A 23,263-nucleotide genomic window follows, 5' to 3' on the forward strand; every position below is an offset into this window, starting at 1 on the left:
CCTGTAATTTTAACTTATGGCCCCTAGTTTTGGAATCATTTGTAGAAATTAAAATTTTGCTTTCATTTATTTTACTATCTCCCTCTCAGAGCTTTATACAACTCAGTCAGGTCCCCCTCTGATGGGCTCAGTTACCATCTCTGTAGCCCTCATATGGCCATCCCCTTTGAATATCTCACCAGGCAGGTTGCTCATCTTTGGATCTTTTAAAGAAGCTCAATATCTTTTTATAATGGTAGTATCCATACTTGGACACAGTATATTCAGATTGCGTTATTACAATTACCTTATACAGTGGAATCGTGGCCTCCCTATCTCTGCAAGAAAATGTTCAATAAATCACCAATAGGACACCATGCCCCCCCCACCACATCTCTACTTTGACACAGAATTTCCTGTTTGTCCTTATCATAGTTTCCAAAATCCTTTATTTCTCTACTATTTTTAATTCAACCCCCACAAAGTATATAAGTTATTTTGGGGTTGCTGTTCCACAAATATAAGACCTTAATTTTGTTGTGTTAAAACATAGACCACTTTTCTGACCATCCTTGAAGTTGTGCTAAAGGAGTGCTGCTTGCTGCTGATCATTAACCACTCTTCCAATCACATCTTCAAATTTGGACATCATGTTTTCTATCCCATATTAATTGGTGTCATGGCACCTCCATAGCCAGGTGGGCAGGAGCAGCAGTGCATAGCACACGCTTCTTGATTAGACCAGGGTTCGAGCCCGTGACCACCAAATATGGAGAATGCGGAAAGGTCAGGGAATGACCACCGCATATCCCCGGAACAATATGGCTTTAGTTGCTAATGCTCCTAAAAACCAAATAACAACAACAATTGGTGTCATTTAAGAAATTCAGAAAGAACAGTAGTCTCAGTACCAGTCCATGGTAGATCCCACTTTGTATGCATCGAAACCCTTTGTCAATATCATTTAAGAAAATCAGAAACAACAGTGGTTCAAGAATCAATCCTTGGGGGGGGAAGGTGGACCCCACTTCTGATGTTACACCAATCTGAATCATTAATCACAATTTTCTGCCTTCTGTCTTGTAGCCACCCTGCAATCCATCTTAGAAACTTACCTGCAATCTCAATATATTCCAGGTTATACAGTAATTTCTCATGCAGGACTGAGTCAAATGCTTAGAAACATTATTTCCTTTGCTAAAAGAAAGTAAATTTGACATTGCCAGTACAATGTCAAATGAACTGGCAATGTCATTGCCAATCCATAAAGCAATACTGATTATAGAGAGGGCAGATATAACCACAACGGAAACACAGCCGACCGGGCTAGCTGGGTGGGTAAAGTGCATGCCTGATTCGAACCCAAAGGTCGTGGGTTCAAATCCCGCCTCCGGCTTGGATCAGAGTAGAATATGCAAAAATGTTGGGAGGTACAATATGGCTACAGAAGCCGATGTGCCAACAACTAACAAAAAAACAAAAAAAAAAAACAAAAAAAAAAATGGAAACACATGAAATAATCAGTGATTTAATTGAAAGCCTGAAGTATCAGTCGGATAAGTCTTTCATAGCATTAAATATTCAATCCAATGTCAATAGGTCGAGTGATAATGAGCAGTTGCTATCAAAAGTTTTTACAATGTTTGTATAAATTATTTATAATTATGGACTAGTTATTTGTCTATGATAAGATCATTTGCTTGGACTCATTAGCTAGGGAAATAGATTGGAATGGTGTTCGAGAAACTTTTCTGATGCTTAAAATAATTCTCTCTTTTTTACAATTGAAGATAACCTTGTCATTGATGAAATAAAAATTAATATGTTTCTTAGTTGTGAGGAGTTTATGAATATTTGTTAAAAATTCTTGATTTAATAAAAAAAAAAACAAAACATTCTATAGAAAAGTGCAACTTCAAAAAATAAATAAATTTGAGTTTATTAAAAATTAAATATTTTTCTTTGGAAAATGTCTCCTTTCAGCTTCTTTAGAATTTAGTTGACAACAGAAGTAACGTGCTAAAATAATATATAATATAAACAAATGTCACTATAACATGTCCCTCCTCAGCTTCGTTAAAAGTGGTTGTTTTGTGTTTGTTGGTGATAAATATCACGATATTTATTTATCACCAGCAACTCATTTCTTTTACCAGAATGTAATCTCTACAGTTCTATTGTAATAGAACTGTAGAGATTACATTCTGGTAAAAGAAATGATTATTTGGTTGTGAATATATTTTACTAAACTGGTTTGATAATTGTTTCTTAGGTTGTAGAAAATGAAGAATACCTAGTGGAATCTAATGCTGAAATAACTGATGGAATTTCCGATCTTGGAATTTTAGAACTGGATTCTAAATTAGAAGAAGAAGTCTGTACACTGTGGGATATCTCTGTTGATGAGGTAGATAATTTTCAGACATCATTGCAAACCCAATTTGCTGCTGAAATTTTGATTGATCATTTTTTATTTCCATTATTTAAGTAAGACTAAATGCAACTAGGCATAATATTTTTAAGAGTTATAATTATCTATATCAGCATTTCCCAAACTGAGGTCCGTAGACCAGTTCCAGGGGGTCCGTGAAACGGTGGTCAAATATATACATATATTCATATGTTATTTGATAATAGAGAGCACTATTAAGTGCTCGATAAATCCTATATTCTATTATATTATGAATCAACAGGGATTACCTTTATTTTAGATATAGGAAGCTTCTTTTCCAACCAACTCTCCTGGTCCAACTCTCTAATCCAACTTGATTGGATACTATGATGCAGTCACAAAAGAACTGGATGCAGGGAATAACTTTGATATTATATACTTGGATCTTAGAAAGGCTTTTGATACTGTTGCACATGGAAGACTGCTACACAAATTGGAGCAGTGTGACATTGGAGGCAAATTGCTGCTATGGATAAAGGGGTGGGTGAGGGGGAGAAGACAGAGAGTGGTAATCAATGGACACTGCTCATCGTGGACTAATGTTATTAGTGCAGTCCCTCAGGGCTCAGTGTTGGGTCCATTATTGTTTTCTGTATTTATAAATGATATTGATGATGGTATATCAAGCTTAATGTCCAAGTTTGCAGACGATACAAAGGTTGGCAGGGTTGTCAAGGACACTACTGACACTATGCTGCTGCAACAGGATCTGGAAAGGTTGAGCAGATGGGCTGAGAGGTGGCAAATGAAGTTTAACATTGACAAATGTAAAGTACTACACATGGGAAACAGCAACCCCAGAGCAACATATCAACTCTGTGGTACTACACTGACAGTGGTAGAGAATGAAAGGGACTTGGGGGTGGTTGTGCAGGCAGATATGAAGTTCTCTGAGCAGTGCGGACGGGCTGCAAGAGTAGCTCATGGAGTATTGTCAATGATATACAGGAATTTTTCCAGCAGGGATAAGGAGGTGATTATTCCATTGTATAAGGCAATGGTCAGGCCACACCTAGAGTACTGTATACAGGTCTGGAGGCCTCATTTCAAGAAGGATGTAGAGCTGCTGGAACGAGTACAGAGAAGGGCAACAAGATTAGTGAATGGAACAAAGGGGTGCTCTTACGAAGAAAGGCTTAAGTTTTGCAAATTACAGTGTCTGGAGACTAGGCACCAGCGAGGTGATCTGATAGAGGTGTATGAAGCCTTGAATGGTTTAAGCATGCTCAATGCTGATGGGATTCTTCCTCTAGCTCAGAAAAATCACCTGAGAGGGCATAAATTCAAATTGAGGAAAGACAGATGTAGGATAGACGTGCGGAAATTTGCCTTTAGCCAGCGGGTGGTTGGTTGGTGGAACAGACTTCCATCCCTTGTGGTGGAGGTTGATAGCCTAAATAGGTTTAAGGCTCAGCTGGACAGGTATTTTGAACGAACAGAGGGGTGAAGTGGAAGTGGGTTTTTTTTTGGCTGATGCTGCATAAGCTTGCTTTCTTGCATCAAATGCCTCTACTAATGCTAATGCTAATAATTCTTGTGGAAGGCGATATCAATTTTGCAAAACATGTGGGACCTCTTCCCCACTCTCAGAACCGTAGTGTTCAGACCGTTCGGTCTCAACAATGAGCGCTCAAGGCTTCTGTCTTCAAACACCATACCTCTGGCAGCAAGGAAACCATTATGTGGATTGACATAAAATTAGATTTTTGAAGGTCTAAACTGCTTAATAAATATGGACCGATTATTTCTTTTGGTCCTGTATCTTGAATTTAGAGTTAAATTTAGGGGTCTAAAAAAGTTTAATGGATATGGGGGGGGTTATTCTCTACATTCCTTAAGTTGGACTAGAACTTTTCCTAGGAAAAGTTCTAGCTTGACAAAATACAAGTGATATTAAAAACTGAATAAATACTAATAAAACTGAAAAAAACAAATGATAAACTACTAGATGCATTTGCTTGTTTTACTGCTATTTTAATCAATGGGGTATAATAGAAGCATTTGTTGCCTATATTTTTTGACATATAAAATGTCAGAAGCAGAAAATAAGTTTAGCTTATCATAAACTTTTCATCTTGTTCTAATTAAATTAGAACTTCTTGCTTTCTTGCTCTGATTAAATTAGATCAAGAAAGTTAGCTTATACAGCATTAGCCAAAAATAAAAACCCTTCCCATTTCACGCATCCATTCGCTCCACTCGCATTTTTTCAACAGTAGTAAAGGCATATGATGCAAGAAATGATGCTGGTCATATGATGCTGGTCCTTGAGGTTGTCACAGACATTCTCTCAGATATGCCAGACAAGCTGTACTTGCTACCTGGGAGTCTAAAACGCTGATGGAACTGATATTCGGGTGACACTCAAGTCAAGTGGACCCAATTTCGGCGAAGTCCGGACGGTCTGTGACAGCCAAATCCTCTGCTTGCACCTTCACGATGGTGGGACTGTTAGTAATCCTGGGTATAACCTCCATGCACAAGCACATGGTGGGTGACCACCCAGGTGAGAACCAACGTAAGCAGGGGTCGAGGTGTGGCGCCCACACCACATGGAGGAATGCCGCCCCTCTATGTTACCAGGCAGTACTAGGTGGTAGATGACTCTCATCAACCGGTGAAATACCACCACTTTGCTTATTGGAGGCTTGAAGTGGTGGAACCCATGTTTAGTCTCTAGAGCTAAGTTCCGGTCAACCCTTCCCTATCTCTTCCATCATGCAGTATGATTGATGACTTTTGAGGTTATGATGAATGTCGTGGCGAGATCCAATATTCCTTACATTTCGAGGGTACAGCTCTAAAACGGTTTTCGCAGGCCGGCCGCTAGTTAGTACACCGGACCGAACCTATTGGTAACTCTCTAGGAGGCTTCCGGATCAGCTAGTGTATAATCTTGCTACCTCTACTCTGCCAGATAGTGACTGGAGGGAGTCCGAGTAGTGTGTATGCGGGGAGCATTGTCGAGGCCACGTTATGTCAAGGATCTGGGTATATTCTTACCATGTGTACGCCATATCCAAAAATTTCATTACTTCATACAGCATGTCCCACCCACTTTTTCTTACTATTGAATACACCATGAATTGTCAAACTAATAGAACAAGCTTATCTGCGAAAAGATCTAAACCTCCCAAGGACTTCCTAATTCATTTCACAAATATACGTGGTCTCAATTCTAATCTCAACGATGTCCATTTCCACTTGCAGTCTGCCAAACCACATGTACTTTTTCTGACAGAATCTCAGTTATCGGTTGATTCAACTACTGCTCATCTCAGATGCCCAAATTATTCGCTGTATGATTCCTTTCGCCTCAAAGGTGGTACTTGTGCATATGTCCTCCGTTCTGATATTCCCTGTCAGAGACTTGGCAATTTGGAATCTCCTCTCTTTGATCTTCTCTGGCTTAAAATCTCTCTACCTCATTGTGTCAAATTCATCTGTTGTCTCTACCGTTCTCCCAACTCCACTAATCACTTGGAGCTCTTTGACTTCCTCTCGTTGCAACTTGACTTTCTTCAGTCCAACTTTCCTAACAGTGAGGTAATTTTCCTTGGTGATTTTAATGTTCAAAACTCCAGCTGGCTTCCGTTTTCTAGTCACACCGACCCAGCAGGTCGAGATGCTGAGGCTTTTGCAATTACTAATGACCTAGCACAGATTGTTCATTTACCTACAAGAATACCGGACAATCCAAATCATACAGCCAATACGCTTGATCTTTTTCTCACAAACAACCCTTCTAAGTACACAGTCGAAGTGAGAGGTCCTTTAGGCACTTCAGATCACAACTTGGTGATTGTCTCTTCTCCAATGGAACCTTTATCTCGTGGCTATTCCCAACCTCGTGTTGTTTGGCATTACAAGAAAGCAAAATGGGATGACCTGCGAGACTTCTTTTCTTCTTTTCCTTGGTCGGATTACTGTTTCAAAACTCCTGATGTCAACGTTTGCTCAGATCGTGTCAGTGAAATTATTCTTGCAGGAATGGAATCCTTTATCCCACACTCCACTTTAAAATCTCGTCCTTTATCTAAACCTTGGTTTTCCAATAAATGTGCTAAGGCTGTTCAAGAGAAGAATGTTGCATATCGTAATTGGCTTGTTTCTAATTCTTCAGTTTCATTTTCTGCCTACACCAAAGCTCACAACAATTGTAAAGCAGTTATTAATCAGTCCAAACTAGAGTTTGAACAGGCTAAGAGTAGAAAACTTGCTTCTTGCCCTAATGGTAGCCGAGCATTCTGGTCTCTCACCAAAGCTATTGGCCGCAACTTTTGCCCATCTCTGCTTCCACCTCTGTCCAAACCAGATGGTTCTGTTGTCACTTCAGCCAAGGATAAAGCTGACCTGCTAGCATCCCACTTTTCTTCCAGCTCATGTATTAATGAACTTGGTAGAACACCTCCCACCATTCCCAACACGGTCCATTCAATGCCTCCTGTGGTCTTCCATCAGAAGGATTTTGGTGAATCTTGATGCTAAGAAAGCTCCAGGTCCTGATGGTATTTCTCCACTTGTTCTCAAAATCTGTGCTCCTGAACTTACTCCTATTCTTTGCCGCCTTTTTTCACTTTCTTATTCCAAAGGTGTTTTTCCTTCTGCTTGGAAATTTGCTCATATCCAGCCAGTTCCTAAAAAGGGTGACAAATCCCTCCAATTATCGTCCCATTGCAATTACTTCTACTCTTTCTAAAGTAATGGTGAAATCAATTAACCGCCAACTCTTAAACTATCTAGAAACCTTCCGTCTGATCAACGATCACCAGTATGGATTCCGTCAGTGTCGATCCACTGGTGATATCCTGGCTTATGTTACTCATTTATGGACTACTTCAATGGAAAGGTTCGATGAAACACAAGTAGTTGATCTTGACATCTCAAAGGCTTTTGATCGTGTTTGGCATAAAGGTCTTCTAAACAAGCTTCCATCTTATGGTTTGCCAACTGTTTTTAGTAATTGGTTATCCAGTTTTCTCTCTGATCGCTCACTGAGGGTGATGGTAGATGGCTCTCTGTCTTCTAACTTCTCCACTAATGCCGGTGTCCCCCAAGGTTTAGTTCTTTCCCCCACTCTTTTCCTCTTGTATATCAATGACCTTCTTCCATTGACTGGAAATCCTATCCATAGTTTTGCCAATGATAGCACATTGCATTCAACTTTCCATTTTGAGAAATCTTGTCCTGCTCAATCAGCTTCAATTTCTCGAAAATCCGCTACCAATTCCTTAAATGCCAATCTTCAGGTAATTCTCCAGTGGGGCAAAGACAACTTAGTTGACTTCAACCCTTCTAAAACTCAGTCTTGTCTTATATCTCGCAAAAAGGATTCTTCTGCTCCTATGCTTATCTTTAGTGACACTCCAATTTCTAGGCAAAAGGATATATCTCTTTTGGGGATTACCCTGACTTCTAATCTCTCTTGGCACAAGCACATTACAAATATTGCTTCCTCTGCATCTAAAAAACTTGGTTTTCTCTTTTGCTCTCGGCGTTACTTTTCTTCCAAACAGCTGCTCACTCTGTATAAATCGCAAAACTGCCCTGCCATGGAATATTGTTCCCACATTTGGGGTGGTGCCCCCAAAACCTCTCTCAGGCTTCTTGATTCCATTCAGAAGAGGGCAGTTAGGTTAATTAATGACTCATTTCTAACAGAGTCTCTCCACTCGCTTTCTCATAGACGCACTGTTTCTGCTGCATGCCTCTTTTACAGATACTTCCATGGGCACTGTTCTTCTGAATTGGCTTCTATAATTCCTGCTCTCTCTTTCAAAACAGTCCGAACACGTGCCGCCACCAGCCAACATCCATTTACTGTCCAACTTCAAACCCACAGAACCAACTTTTCATCTTCCTCATTTATTCATTCAACTGCCGTTTTCTGGAACAACCTTCCTTCATACGTATTTCCTGAAAATTACAATCTACAGAAGTTCAAGTCCAATGTCAACAAATATCTTCTTTCGTCTTCTCAACCTCCAACCCAAGCGCGGTACTAAGTACTATAGGTTCTAATACCTCTCATGTTTGGGGTTCACATAAAAAAAAAAAAAAAAAAAAAAGAAAGCAAGCTTATACAGCATCAGAGCATCCTTGGACTTCCCGTGTCTCCAAGGATGCTCTCATAATTATGTCTAAGAGTTTGCTTATTTCGTTTGTTGCCTCTTTTAATATAACTGTATAGATCCCAAGTTCCTTTCTTATGTTTAACTTCAACAATTTACATGCAAAATCAGCCAGATCTGGAAATGTATGATAAGAATGTATGCTTATTGAGGACCCAGTGATACTGCCATCGCATTAATATCAACAAATCTTTTGTTCTTTGATTTGATTCCTGTTTCCAGCCATACTGCTATACCATGTGATACATTAGTACACAAATTTCCGATCACTGTTTTTGTTATACAGATTGACCGTCACTAATCCGGCAGTGTATGGAAACTGTATGGGACCTGTGGGGTGCAGGATTAGTGAGTTTGCCGTATCACAGATGGTTATTTTAGCACATACAGTTTACCCAACAGCTAAGCACCTCATCCTACCTTTAACACGTTGACTGCCCAGCTAGTTTAAGAAAAAATTCCCCAGGGGCCAAAAAATATTTAGCAAATAATTTGATCAGTAATTCTAAAATAAATATTGTAATGTTAGTGTTGTCATTTTTTTCGCTTAAAATATCAAAAAAAAGTCTTTTTGTTTTGCCTATATGTGGCCGACGTGGCCCAGTAGTTACTTATTTTCTTGAGAAGCTGTGTCAGCCACATAAGTGGATGCTATTTACGGCATATATATAAAGGTCATTTGTGATTAGTTTATTGCATGCGCCGCGAGCGCTGCAATAAAACTAATTGTGATAAAGTAAACTCTCAAACGTCGCAATAAGTTTGTCATTATTGTTAGAGATTTTGTGAAAACAAGTTTGCTAGTGCACTGTATTATCCATCATATTGTGTTGTGTTTTTCTGCAAGTTTGTACAAGTGTGTTGTAAAAAAAAAAAAAAAAAAAATCTAAAAAAGAATAGCTAAAAGAAAATTACTAAAATAAGAGGAACTGAGAGAAATTGCTGGAATTTACTACTAAGCAGAATTAAACTTCTCACAGACACACTGCTGTCGAGTTTTTTCAGAAGTTAAACTTTATCTGTTGTTGACAATGAACAGTGTTTGTGCTTTACACCACAAGAGGCACTTCTTTTATGCATTGGAACCACGGCCGGGGCTAAATGTGAGCAGGTTATAATAATAAATGCAGAAAAACAAATAGGAATGGCTTGCCAGTGTTTACGAGTTCGTGCCAACAGCTGATGCTGCAACCAACGCCACCAAAACCATAGCGGCAGGTCGGTGCACCGACCCGAGAAATTTGAAATTACATTTGCAGAAATTATGTCTGAATTAGCGATGGAACCGGATTAGTGATGGTCGACCGGTATTGATTTTTGCGATCCTTTCTCTGTTGCTGCATTGCAAAATAAGGATGGTTTTAAAATAAATTTTATGTTTATATTTTGGGAAAGCTGCATAGTGTTAGGGGAGCTTACAAGATAGAGAGAGAGAGAAAGGAAAGGAACATCACTGTATTTAGCAGTCATACATGCACTCTACCTTGTTTTAATGTTACAATTTTTATATACTAGTTTATTAATGATACTACTATTAATATCATCAGATAATTATATGAATGATACTATTTATTAATACCATTATATAACGATGTAGCATGATGTTTCAACGGTGTGAATCACACATACTAGATTACTGAATACTTTCAAAAAATCAGGAAAGTTCACGTCTCAGGCTTTCTATCAATGATGAAAGCAATATTACCACCAAACATAGAGGATGTGGAAAGGTCAGGGAATGACCACCGCATATCCTCGGAGCAATATGGCTTTAGTTGCTAATGCTCCTAAAAGCCAAATAACAACAACAAAGCAATATTACCATTTTTAATATTGCTCCATGTTTATGACTCATCCATTTTCCCGATGCTTGCTTTTAATTGAAGCCACCATTTTACCATACCCAGTACGACACTAAGCTTAGTAACATTACTAAGTTACTTTCACCAATTCACGTGATCTGTATTCAGCACATAATTTTGTCAAGCTTGGGAGTTTGCTAAAATTTTCAAAGCCAAAATATCTTAATGATCTTAGGACGATCACTAAAGTTAGACCATTGCTTCATAGAACCAATTATGATGGGGGACAATCATTCCAAAGTTTTCCAGCTGGGAGAAGAGGAAGCATAGTTCTGCCCACAGATGGGTTTAAATATATATTTTAGCAAATTCTTACTTTTTATATATGTTTTTATTATCATTTATTATTCGTGTTTCTCTCCTACTAAAAACCAAAAGTCAGTGCTTGTGGTCTTAACAAGCATATGCATATGCTAAAGCCATAAGAAAGATAGACAAACAGCACACAACACTCAACCTCAACAAGGGACCACATTCACACAGAAGAAACAAAGACAGAAAGATGGGTGAAGAAAACACTTCATGGCAGACACTACAATGACCTTCATCAAGACTGCATAGATAAGATGGCTTCCAATGCTTGACTCACGAACAGAAGACTCTTTCCCGAGACCAAAGGATTCATGTTTGCTCTCCAAGATCAGGTAATCAACATCAGGAACTACAGGAAATACATCGATAAAGACCCCAGAGTAACAGATCACACATGTCAACGATGCCACCTGGCCCCAGAAATAATCCAGCACATCACTAGAGACCTCTACTCACAGACTATACTGGGAGTGTGCCATCCTAACAGACAAGATGATCCCACACAACAGACCAGACATAACCCTCATTGACAAGAAGGAAATGGCTACCAAACTGATTGACATAGCAGTGCCCAACACAAGCAACCACCAGAAAATATACGAGGAAAAGATCAGGATGTTCTGAGACTTAAGACAGGAAGTCAAAGATATGTGGAACAAGTAATGACCATCCTGATTATCGTGGCAACCACTGGCATGGTGTCAAAGAGCCTCCATAAGAACCTAGCAACAATAGGTCTACCAGAGAAAACTTACATGGAACTCGAGAAATTCACAATCCTGAAAACCTGTAGGATAGTAATACAGTTCCTTGACCAACAGTAATAATAATAGTAATCAGCAGAGGTGTATTGCTAAAAAAAATAGTACCAGAACACTCATCATAAAAAAATAGTACTGGAACACTCGTTCTCCAGAAGACTATATGATAATGCCACATCGACTGTACAGTAACTGAATCAGACTTCAGACTCATGGTTCATAGAACAACCAGTTCTAGCATTCAGCTCATGGCAAATCAAAATGCATTTTGCACGCATCACAATATATCTCATTTGTTGGATCTCTTTATCTAACACATTGTACTTTAGTAAAAAATGTTCAAGTTTCATTGTGAAATTTATATTTTTGTTTTTAAATAAATTTTTAAAGATTACTATTAATATATATTTTTAGTAGCAATGGGTAAAATAGATATTTCTCCCTTCCCTTTGATTATGCTGTTGTTTCTTAATATTAAGTGTATAAATTTAATGATTTTCTATTATGACATTTAGAAAAAAGTACCGGAATGTCAACCCCAGGGGCTCACATCTGGTGAGTATGGGCTTGGCACACCCAGGGTCCCGAGTTGGTTATCATCATTCTTCTCTTTCTTGATGATTCCCTTCTACTTCTCTCTCTCTCTCAGGGTAACTGAGAAATTTTTTTTAGCTGGTGCAGCATAAGCCTCAGGCTTCCTTGCACTATATGGCTAGTAATAATAATAATATGCTTGTTAAGAAAAATGTAGTATGTAAAAGAAACGTTTATAAATTTTAAAAATTCTTCTGTTATTTCTTTTAATAGTTTTACATTCGTTTGTGAAGAATTTTAAAACTTAAATTTTGTTCTTAAGATGTGTTCTGTGATTAAGAGATTTTTTAAGATTTTTTTTTGCAGTTCTTTGTCCATCTGAGGATAATAATCTGAAGTATAACCTCAATATTATTATGCTTGAAACAGAGTTCCTGCATTGAATGATTATATCGAGGCTATTAAAAATATCAAGCTTAATGTCCAAGTTTGCAGACAATACAAAGATGGCAGGGTTGTTACGGATGCTACTGACGCTATGCTGCTGCAACAGGATCTGGAAAGGTTGAGCAGATGGGCTGAGAGGTGGCAAATGAAGTTTAACATTGACAAATGTAAAGTACTACATATGGGAAACAGCAACTGCAGAGCAACATATCAACTCTGTGGTACTACATTGACAGTGGTAGAGAATGAAAAGGGACCGGGGGGTAATTGTGCAGGCAGATATGAAGTTCTCTGAGCAGTGCAGACGGGCTGCAAGAGTAGCTCATGGTGTCTTATCAATGATATACAGGAATTTTTCTAGCATGGATAGGGAGGTGATTATTCCCTTGTATAAGGCAATGGTCAGGCCGCACCTTGAGTACTGTATACAGGTCTGGAGGCCTCATTTCAAGAAGGATGTAGAGCTGCTGGAACGAGTACAGAGAAGGGCAACAAGGTTAGTGAACGGAATGAAGGGTTGCTCTTACGAAGAAAGGCTTAAGTTTTGCAAATTACAGTGTCTGGAGACTAGGCACCGGCGAGGTGATCTGATAGAGGTGTATAAAGCCTTGAATGTTTGAGCATGCTCAATGCTGATGGGATTCTTCCTCTAGCTCAGAATAATCACCTGAGAGGGCATAAATTCAAATTGAGAAAAGACAGATGTAAGATAGATGTGCAGAAATTTGCCTTTAGCCAGCGGGTAGTTGGTTGGTGGAACAGACTTCCATCCCTTGTTGTGGAAGTTGATAGCCTAAATAAATTTAAGGCTCAGCTGGACAGGAATTTCGAACGAACGGAGGGGTGAAGTGGAAGGGTTTTTTTTTTTTTTTTTTGGCTGATGCTGCATAAGCTTGCTTTCTTGCATCATATGCCTCTGCTAATGCTAAAACAATCCTCCAATAAATCAACAGAAGTCTTGCTAGCGTGCAAGTGACCAACCCACAAGTTCCAGTCAATATCTGGAAAGTTAAAATCCCCCATTACAGGAGATTCTGATTTACTGGCCCATTCTGTTTCTCTGCACAACTGTTCATTGTACTCAATAGCATCATTAGGCCTATAACATACTCATACTCTCATTTTTCTTTTCCCAGCACTTATGTCACACCAAACAGACTCAATATTGCATTGTTCACCAACATCAATTGGATGCACTTCTTAGATTTTTTGTGTTTCTTAACTAACAGCATAACCACTCCTGCCTTCCTACCTTGTCTGTCGTTTCTGTACACATTGCACACTGCCCTCTGTCCCTTCATCGATGTCATTTATGAAAATCAAAAACAACAGTGGTCCTAATACTGATCCTTGGGGTACCCCACTTTTTACATCAACCCAATCTGAGGAATAACCATTCATCACAACCCTCTGCCTCTTGCCCTGAAGCCATCCTGCTATCCACCTAAGGATTTTCTTATGGTTCCAACCTGTTCCAGCTTATAAAATAACAGCTCATGTGGGACTGAGTCAAAGGCTTTGCTGAAATCAAATAAACAATGTCGAAATTATTCTCAATGTTATCTGGTTGAGGGATCTTTAATTGAATTTCTTCTTCATGTATGATTTCATCTAGGATGGCATTAATTGATTCCACCCAGGAGAAGATCTCTTCACTTCCAGAAGTGCATAGAGGAGTGTATCTTTCCAGGGTGTATTTTTCCAGTAATGATTTGATAATTAATGCCCCAAGTGTCAGAATCTTTGGAGTTCTTAAACTTATCCCAGGCTGCTTTCTTCTCTTTGTATAGTGTGTTGTGGTACTCTCTTCTGTGATTTTTAAAAATGTCTTGCAGTCAGGTTGTCTCCTCCAGCAGTCTGTTTCTTCTTTTGGCTTTTTGGTAGTCCCTTCGGGCCATTCTTGTGGTTATTTCTCAGTTGAGTTAGTTGCTGGGTTCACCAAGGGACTTGGTTCTTTCTTCTTGTCTTCTTTTTGAATGTGTCTTCGCATATGGAAGTGATAAGCTTTTTGACCTCTTCAGCTTAGATATTTCCAGGAAGTGAGACAATCCTATCCATGTTTTCTGGTGTGACCCTCTCTTTGAGGTTATATCAAATCTTTCCCAGTTGGCATTATGCATCTTAAACCTGGGGAAGTTGTGCGACAGTCTAGTGGGGGGGGGCTGTTGTTTGTGAGGGCTGGTATTCAAAAGGGATCGGGTTGTGATCACTCCCGGTCAATGAAGTTCTGATTTGCCAGTATTTGATGCTGTGTCTTGCTGGTTGGTTTGTTAAAGTCAGGTCTAAGAATGATTGCCCTATTGCTGAGACAAAGGTGGGATTGTGTCCAGGTGTATTACATACCGTTAATCTGTTTGCCTTTATAAGTTCTTCTAGAAGTTCATCTTTTGAGTCTATTTCGTGGCTATTCCAAAGGGTGGAGGAGGCATTGGCATCTATCATGATAATTACCTTCCTCCCCACCAGTCTATGCAGGGCCTCCTCCAGGTACAAGTATGGTTTGATGAGCTGTCTTTGTTGGCTGCATTGTGTATAAATGGATATGGCACAGAGTTGGCCAAAGGGACCTTCCAGGGTTGCACAGGCAGCATGTGCCATGCATAAGCTGTTTATTTTCGTGACTGTTATGTTGGGGTCTGCGATGACCAAGGTGACCCATACTCTGGCTACTGCATTGCCACCAGTACCAGTGGCTTCTGTGTTGGATTTCACTATTTTTGTTCCAAAGGGAAAGCCCTTAACAAGCCCTTTGTAGGAATAGGGCTCCTGCAAACCCAGGACCTGAATTCCATTCTCTGTTATAATTTTGGAAATGTCATTCATCACAGAGATCAAACGATGACAGTTGAGTTGCATAAATTTTATTTTTCCTCTATTATTGTTGTCTTATATAGCTGTATTATCCATAATCGGTTCTTGCTTTTATTATCTCTTGTGCTCTGACATGCTCTGAGCAGGTTGGATCTCTGTGAGAATGGTTGTGGTTTCTTTTCTTACTTCGGCAGTTCGGACAACTCGGTGGTTCATCTCTCTTCGGACATTCTTTATATTGATGGCCTTGGGAGTCACAGTGGCCACATTGTTTCCTTCTGGATACAGTTTTTTGGAATGTCTGTAGTTTAGGCATTTGTAGCATCTAGATGGGACTACAAAGTCCCTGATCTACTGATCTCATGCACCGACCAGCCAATGTAGACTTCATTACTGGACATTGTTATGGCCCTCTGCATGATACTGGGGACCTCTATAATCCAGTAGGCACCTCTGTATCCAGGTGGGAAGGAGCAACAGTGTGTAGCACACGCTTCTTGATTAGACCGGGGTTTGAGCCTGTCACCACCAAATATGGAAGATGCGGAAAGGTCAGGGAATGACCACCGCATATCCCGGAACAATATGGCAAATAACAACAAACAACAACTATAACTCAGTGCACAGCATACTTGGACTTAGATTTTATCTTTAGCTGTATTTTTACATCTCTTAAATTCTTCATCTTATATATCTGCCTCTCTCAAGTTTTTCTCAAAGAGGTTGTCGAAGAATTCCTCCTCCTCCTCCTCCTCTGTGGTGTCCTTATTTATGTTGTACACAATTAATGTTGGGTTCAGTTTCTTTCATCTTTCCAGTACCAGTTTTAGTTCCTGTAGCCTATTATTGTTCTTTAATTTTTCGCCGTCTCAATCAATATGCCTTTGTTCCTGATCTTCCTCATTGCGTTGATTTTAATACTCTTTAAGCCAGATTTCAGATATTGTGATACTGATGCTGTTTTACTTCTTTGCTTATCTTTAGGTTGGAGTCTTCTGTTGCTCATATGATTAGGATGTGTTTGGACTCGTTTGAGTCGGGGGAAGGTGGTTACTGCTTGGTAGGCTTTTGGTTGCTGTTTGCCGTGATCTGGGCCTATCTTGTCATAGGTGTTGGAAATGTTATGTTGAATCTGGACCTCTCTTCCAGTTTGGATTTTAACTTCTCCTTTTTCTAATGTGGTTTCCACGAACAACTGCTCCGTCTGGTTCCATGTTTCCATGATTTCAAGAATCATATGTGGCATCACTGTAGCCCCTTACTTCAAGCTGTCAAGTAGGTTGGATTTTAGGGCAAATACGTAGTCTAATGTGCTTGTTCCCATTGTCTGGTTTTGGTTTATCGTTTCAGTTGCTTCTTGCAGGCTTCAGGTATTTTCCTCTGTTTCCCGTTGGGAGAATTCCTTGCCAGCAAAATCTACTATCTTAATGAATGGCTCTTGAAGGTTAGCTAAGTCTGCTGTGAATTCTTCAGGGGCCATTGTTAGGTCACAAGGCATTGACACTTCCAGTGCCTGTGTTTTCTGTATTTCTGTATTTATAAATGATATTGATGATGGTATATCAAGCTTAATGTCCAAGTTTGCAGATGATACAAAGGTTAGCAGGGTTGTCAAGGACACTACTGACACTACACTGCTGCAACAGGATCTGGAAAGGTTGAGCAGATGGGCTGAGAGGTGGCAAATGAAGTTTAACATTGACAAATGTAAAGTACTACACATGGGAAACAGCAACCCCAGAGCAACGTATCAACTCTGTGGTACTACACTGACAGTGGTAGAGAATGAAAGGGACTTGGGGGTGATTGTGCAGGCAGATATGAAGTTCTCTGAGCAGTGCAGATGGGCTGCAAGAGTAGCTCATGGAGTATTGTCAATGATATACAGGAATTTTTCCAGCAGGGATAAGGAGGTGATTATTCCATTGTACAAGGCAATGGTCAGGCCACACCTAGAGTACTGTATACAGGTCTGGAGGCCTCATTTCAAGAAGGATGTAGAGCTGCTGGAACGAGTACAGAGAAGGGCAACAAGATTAGTGAATGGAACAAAGGGGTGCTCTTACGAAGAAAGGCTTAAGTTTTGCAAATTACAGTGTCTGGAGACTAGGCACCAGCGAGGTGATCTGATAGAGGTGTATAAAGCCTTGAATGGTTTAAGCATGCTCAATGCTGATGGGATTCTTCCTCTAGCTCAGAAAAATCACCTGAGAGGGCATAAATTCAAATTGAGGAAAGACAGATGTAGGATAGACGTGCGGAAATTTGCCTTTAGCCAGCGGGTGGTTGGTTGGTGGAACAGACTGCCACCCCTTGTGGTGGAGGTTGATAGCCTAAATAAGTTTAAGGCTCAGCTGGACAGGTATTTTGAACGAACAGAGGGATGAAGTGGAAGTGGGTTTTTTTTTTTTTTTTTTTTGGCTGATGCTGCATAAGTTTGCTATCTTGCATCAAATGCCTCTACTAATGCTAATGCTAATGCTGTGTGTGTCCGTGTGTGGCGAGGACAATGTCATTTCCAGCAATGGACAGTCAGCACTATCTTGTCTTGCCATTTGGGAAGATTGTCTCTCCCTGGCTGAGATGTTTTCCCCTTTAGACATGATATTCTTTAGATGTTCTTGGTGAGTTCATAAACTTATTGTCCATACACAGTTACTGCAGTGAACTAGTGTAAGGGAGTGGATATACTATCCACAAAACAATTTAGATAATTTTAGTTTAACGATATATAGTTATGTCAAGCAGATAGGAAAAGGGATAATTTTTGCTCTGCATAACCTTAAAATGAATTAATAAAATTTTTTAAAATTTTTGAGAAGAGGAAGGCACCTCTGTTTCTCAGCACAGTTATTTTCGTTGCCCAATTAGAAATTTGGTTGTTTTGGGGGGGGGGGGCTGAGAGCTGTCCTATCTGTCTGACAAATCGGACCATGTGATGGTAGAATTCAGACATTTCTAATAAAATAAGTATGTAAAATTGCAATAAAGTATTCTGGATGAGAGGGGAAGGATCCCTATATGTGGCAGTATGGTTTTTAATTATGTACGCTGTGTGAATAAAGAAAATTATCACATCGAAAAACACACAAAAATGCTATATACATGACAGGAACATTCATATATGCATGTCATGTGACACGATGAAAAATGAATGACGAACTGGAAATACATGGTTTAAGAGCAAAATACTGTTGTGTGGGAGTAGATAAATGTCAATAGAAGGAGTGAATACTATTAAAACTAAGAAACTTGCTCTAGGTTAATAAAATTACAGCCAATCCTAAACCGATATCGGTTCCAAGATGGTGGCTTCCTTGTTACCGATTGTGAAAACCAACATTACGATAGGAAGACAGAGTGGTACAACATAGTTATGCAGTAATAATTAGAAATCTTTCACAAATAAGTGCATGAAATGACAATTTATACATCAAGATGCAAGGTACAACCAATTATAGATATACAGGGTGTCTCAAAAATATTGGTACAAACGTTTAGGGGAGGTTGGTAACATCTAAAGGAATGTGAATCGCATAGGAACCCATAACCGGAAATGTCACCGTAAGTCGGTACACGGCGCTGTTCATCAGTTCACGAGAGGGAAAATTTCTGGTTTACTCATTCAAGCAGTAGTCGCCGCAGGAAGAGCATGCATCGATATACGAACTGTGAGCTGGCAGATATGCACCTAGTGTATGGATTAGCATAAAGCCCACACAGTGTGTGCCTCCATCCAGCACAACATTGCTTCGCAATAAATGTGTGGGCAGGTATGGTCGGTGACTGCTTAGTCAGCCCATACCTGTTACCATCCCGCACGAACTCTGCTAAATATCGGATCTTTCTTGAACAAGTTCTACCAGGGTTACTTGACGATGTTCCAGCAAATGTGAGACGCAACATTTGGTTTCAACGTGATGGGGCGCCTGCCCATTATGGAAGGTGTGTTCGTGACCATTTGAACAGGCATTTTGGGCATCAATGGATTGGCTGTGGTGGACCCGTTGCCTGGCCCCCATGCTCACCTGATTTATCGAGCCTTGATTTCTTTCTGTGGGGGGGGGGGTCCTCAAATCTATCGTGTATGAATCGTCTGTGGAGACGGAAATGGATCTCGTAGCGAGACTTGTCTGCGCTGCTGCTACTGTCAAAGAAACTCCAGGTGTGTTCGACTGTGTCCGGCAATCCATGCTGTGACGGTGTGCCGCATGCATCGCATCTCATCGTGGAACCTTCGAGCAACTGTTGTAACATCATGAAATGCATCCATCTCATACTCCATTGTTAATATTAAGTCAAATAAATGTTTGTCACTAATTACTGTCTTGTGTCATTTCTGCTTCTTGGGCCTCTGCTACTACTTTCCCGTGACGTTTCTGGTTATGGGTTCCTATGCGATTCACATTCCTTTAGATGTTACCTACCTCTCCTAAACGTTTGTACCAATATTTTTTAGACACCCTGTATATAATGCATAAATTAGGAGCAAATCAGGGCAAATGGCAAATCTATATTATCACTATGGCGACGACGATATAGTAGCCATAGTGCTCACATATAAAAATATAAAAATTAACACTGATATCTGATGGAATGATGTTCCAAAATGTCACTTGGTAATACTTCTTCACTAGCTATTCAAAATGAAATCACTGGTGACAATTCCATGTTAACCCAAAGTAAAACACTAAAATTGAGGAGCATAATAAAGCACAGCCACAAAGCACAAAGAAAACTGTGTACTCGATGCTCCAGTACAGTCAGTTTCTATAGATTTTAAAAACAACATCTCTTCTTGCAATTTAAAATTGTCATCGAAATAACAAACGTATGCCACTAGAAGGGCCTTATTGTTAGTAACTGTGGCTTCATCAATCTGAATAGTATATTTCTCATTTTTAGTTTGCCATTTGGCTGCTCCTCAATGTGAACTGACATCTCATCGATTCATTTTCAAATTGAATCGTTGCTCAATGGCAAAGCTTTTAAAATACTGGAAGGATTTTGATGTATCACTGTTGAAATTACAGTCTCTAATGCAGGTTGTATAACAGTCTCAGCAACTGTATGAGCACTACCAGTTTTTGCAATGATTTCTGCAATTTTATGCAGTCATTCTATTGTTTGTCATTTGTCTGTGTGTTCTTCTTAAATAAGGAAGTAACAGTGTTACGTTGCTCAAAATTCTGTTTTAAATTTTAAAATATTCAATATGTTTACCAACTTTATCAAGATGTTTCCTTTTTAAGTGATCTGAAAGTCTTGATGGTTTCATAGCCTCATTTGAAAAAGAACTATTACACATAAGACAAATGTGCTGCCTTGAGTTGAATGGGCAATCAATAAAACCATAAACAAGATATTCATCCAGATACTGTTGACACTTTTTCTTTTCTTCACTTGACATGATTGATGATGGGTTGAATAACTACAAAGAATTAAATAATAAAGTATAAACTATTTTTATTTAACTCTCATAGCCCATGTCATCATAAAAGCACTGTGGATCAAAAATAAACAGCTTCCACAAGGAAACAATCAATCAGTACTAATTGTCCTTAGAAAATAGAAACAATAGACTGAAACATTTCCTCATCCCATCCATGCCTCATATATTGACCAATGCAACACGAGAATAAATAAATAAACCATGCCCACCACACTGCTGCCAAGGTTGCAGCTGTCAGAAAGGTGCAAATGCCAAGGATTGCGGACATTACATCTGAAAGCACTTAGGCATTTAATGCCTTGAAAAGCAAAGGTGATTGAATTAAATCATACCACTATCTTCCTTTTATCAAAATTTCTCAATCACTCCTAATATAATATACCTATATGTTAATAATCACTTGTCTTAGGGGAAAAGAAAACCCAATGAGAAATTAAATATTAAGGAATAAGATGTCGTCAGGTAGGGTTGAACTTTGGAGAGCCACAAACCATTATAATAGTCATGATTTTTTGCCCTCCCCCATTTTGCCCTCCCTCTAAACCTCCCCCTGGTTTAGATTTAGTGGATTGCACATCTACCATCATACAAAACTTATTCTCAAAACAATTCACATGTGCAGGAACAAAATGAGAAAGTATAGTTGCGAACGTACTGGCTCCTTTTGCATTTCGTGAAGTGACGCGTGACTTACATGAGGCAAAATATGTATCTGTTATTGTAGATTCATCAAATCACTTAAGCCTGAAGTTGTTCCTAGTTTTAGTGAGGTATTTTTATACCTATGAAAGGAATATGAGTGAAATTGTTGGAATTCCAAAATCTCTTAGGAGAAACATCTGAGATATTAGTGGATCACATTCTGTCCATATTGGAGAAATATAAATTAACCAATAAGATAATAGCACTTTGTGGTGACAACTGCAACACCAGCTTAGATTGCATTGCAAGAAAAGCCAAGAATAATATCTTTCATAAGTTAAGCAAGAACATGAAAATGAACACCTTGGGAGTAGGCTGTGTTCCACATATCAAGCATATATTAAAGGAGGCGGAAAAGGAAGTAAGCAAATCCTTAGCCATAATTATGAGAGCTTCTTTGGACTCAGGGGAGATACCCATGGACTGGAGATGTGCAAATGTGACCCCAATTCACAAAGGAGGATCAAAGGGCGACACAAGTAATTATAGACCTGTTAGTTTAACTTCTGTTCCAGGAAAATTAATGGAGGCACTGGTTAAAGAAGCACTGCAGGATCATCTAGACAAGACTTCATTTATAGCTCGGACACAGCATGGGTTTGTTAAGGGGAAGTCTTGACTGATCAGTTTGATTGGATACTATGATGTGGTCACAAAGGAACCAGTTGTAGGGAATAACTTTGATATCATATATTTGGATCTTAGAAAGGCTTTTGATACTGTTGCACATGGAAGACTGCTGAACAAATTGGAACAGTGTGGCATTGGAGGCAAATTGCTGCTATAGATAAAGGGATGGTTGAGTGGGAGAAGACAGAGAGTGGTAATCAATAGACACTGCTCATCGGGGACTAATGTTATTAGTGGAGTCCCTCAGGGTTCAGTGTTGGGTCCATTGTTGTTTTCTGTATTTATAAATGACATTGATGATGGTATATCAAGCTTAATGTCCAAGTTTGCAGATGATACAAAGGTTGGCAGGGCTGTTAAGGACACTAATGACAGTATGCTGCTGCAACAGGATCTAGAAAATTTGAGCAGATGGGCTGAGAGGTGGCAAATGAAGTTTAACATTGACAAATGAAAAGTACTACATATGGGAAGCAGTAACCCCAGAGTGACGTATCAACTCTGTGGTACTATGCTGACAGTGGTAGAGAATTAAAATTACCTGGGGATAATTGTGCAAGCAGATATGAAGTTTACTGAGCAGTGCAGATGGTCAGCAAGAGTAGCTCATAGTGTCTTGTCAATGATATACAGGAATTTTTCTAGCAGGGATAAGGAGGTGATTATCCCTTTGTATAAGGCAATGGTCAGGCCACACCTTGAATACTGTATACAGGTCTGGAGGCCTCATTTTAAGAAGGATGTAGAGCTGTTGGAATGAGTACAGAGAAGGGGAACAAGATTAGTGAATGGAACAAAGGGTTGCTCTTATGAAGAAAGGCTTAAGTTTTGCAAATTACAGTGTCTGGAAACTAGGCACCTGTGGGGTGATCTTATTGAGGTGTATAAAGCTTTGAATGGTTTGAGCATGCTCAATGCTAATAGGATTCTTCCTCTTGCTCAGAATAATCACCTGAGAGAGCATAAATTCAAATTGAAGAAAGACATATGTAGGATAGATGTGCAGAAGTTTGCCTTTAGCCAGCAGGTAGTTGGTTGGTGGAACAGACTTCCATGCTTTGTTGTGGAAGTTGATAGCCTAAATAAATTTAAGGCTGAGCTGGACAGGTATTTGGAATGAATGGAGGGGTGAAATGGGAGCGGTTTTTTTTGGCTGATACTGCATAAGCTTGCTTTCTTTCATCATATGC

The 23,263-nt window shown here is 39.4% G+C and overlaps 1 protein-coding gene across 1 annotated transcript in view; it reads left to right on the top strand.

The window, feature by feature from the left end:
* LOC150077276 (protein saal1-like) overlaps window positions 1-23,263 on the top strand; it is a 242,943-nt gene that overhangs the window by 56,063 nt on the left and 163,617 nt on the right. Inside the window, exon 5 of the mRNA XM_090385838.1 lies at window positions 2,252-2,386. Coding sequence (XP_090241964.1) covers window positions 2,252-2,386 — 135 coding nt within the window. The remainder of the gene's footprint in view (window positions 1-2,251; window positions 2,387-23,263) is intronic.

This window comes from Mastigoproctus giganteus, chromosome 12 (genome assembly GCF_048544385.1).
Source record: "Mastigoproctus giganteus isolate SK-2022 chromosome 12, ASM4854438v1, whole genome shotgun sequence".
Lineage (NCBI taxonomy): Eukaryota > Metazoa > Arthropoda > Arachnida > Uropygi > Thelyphonidae > Mastigoproctus > Mastigoproctus giganteus.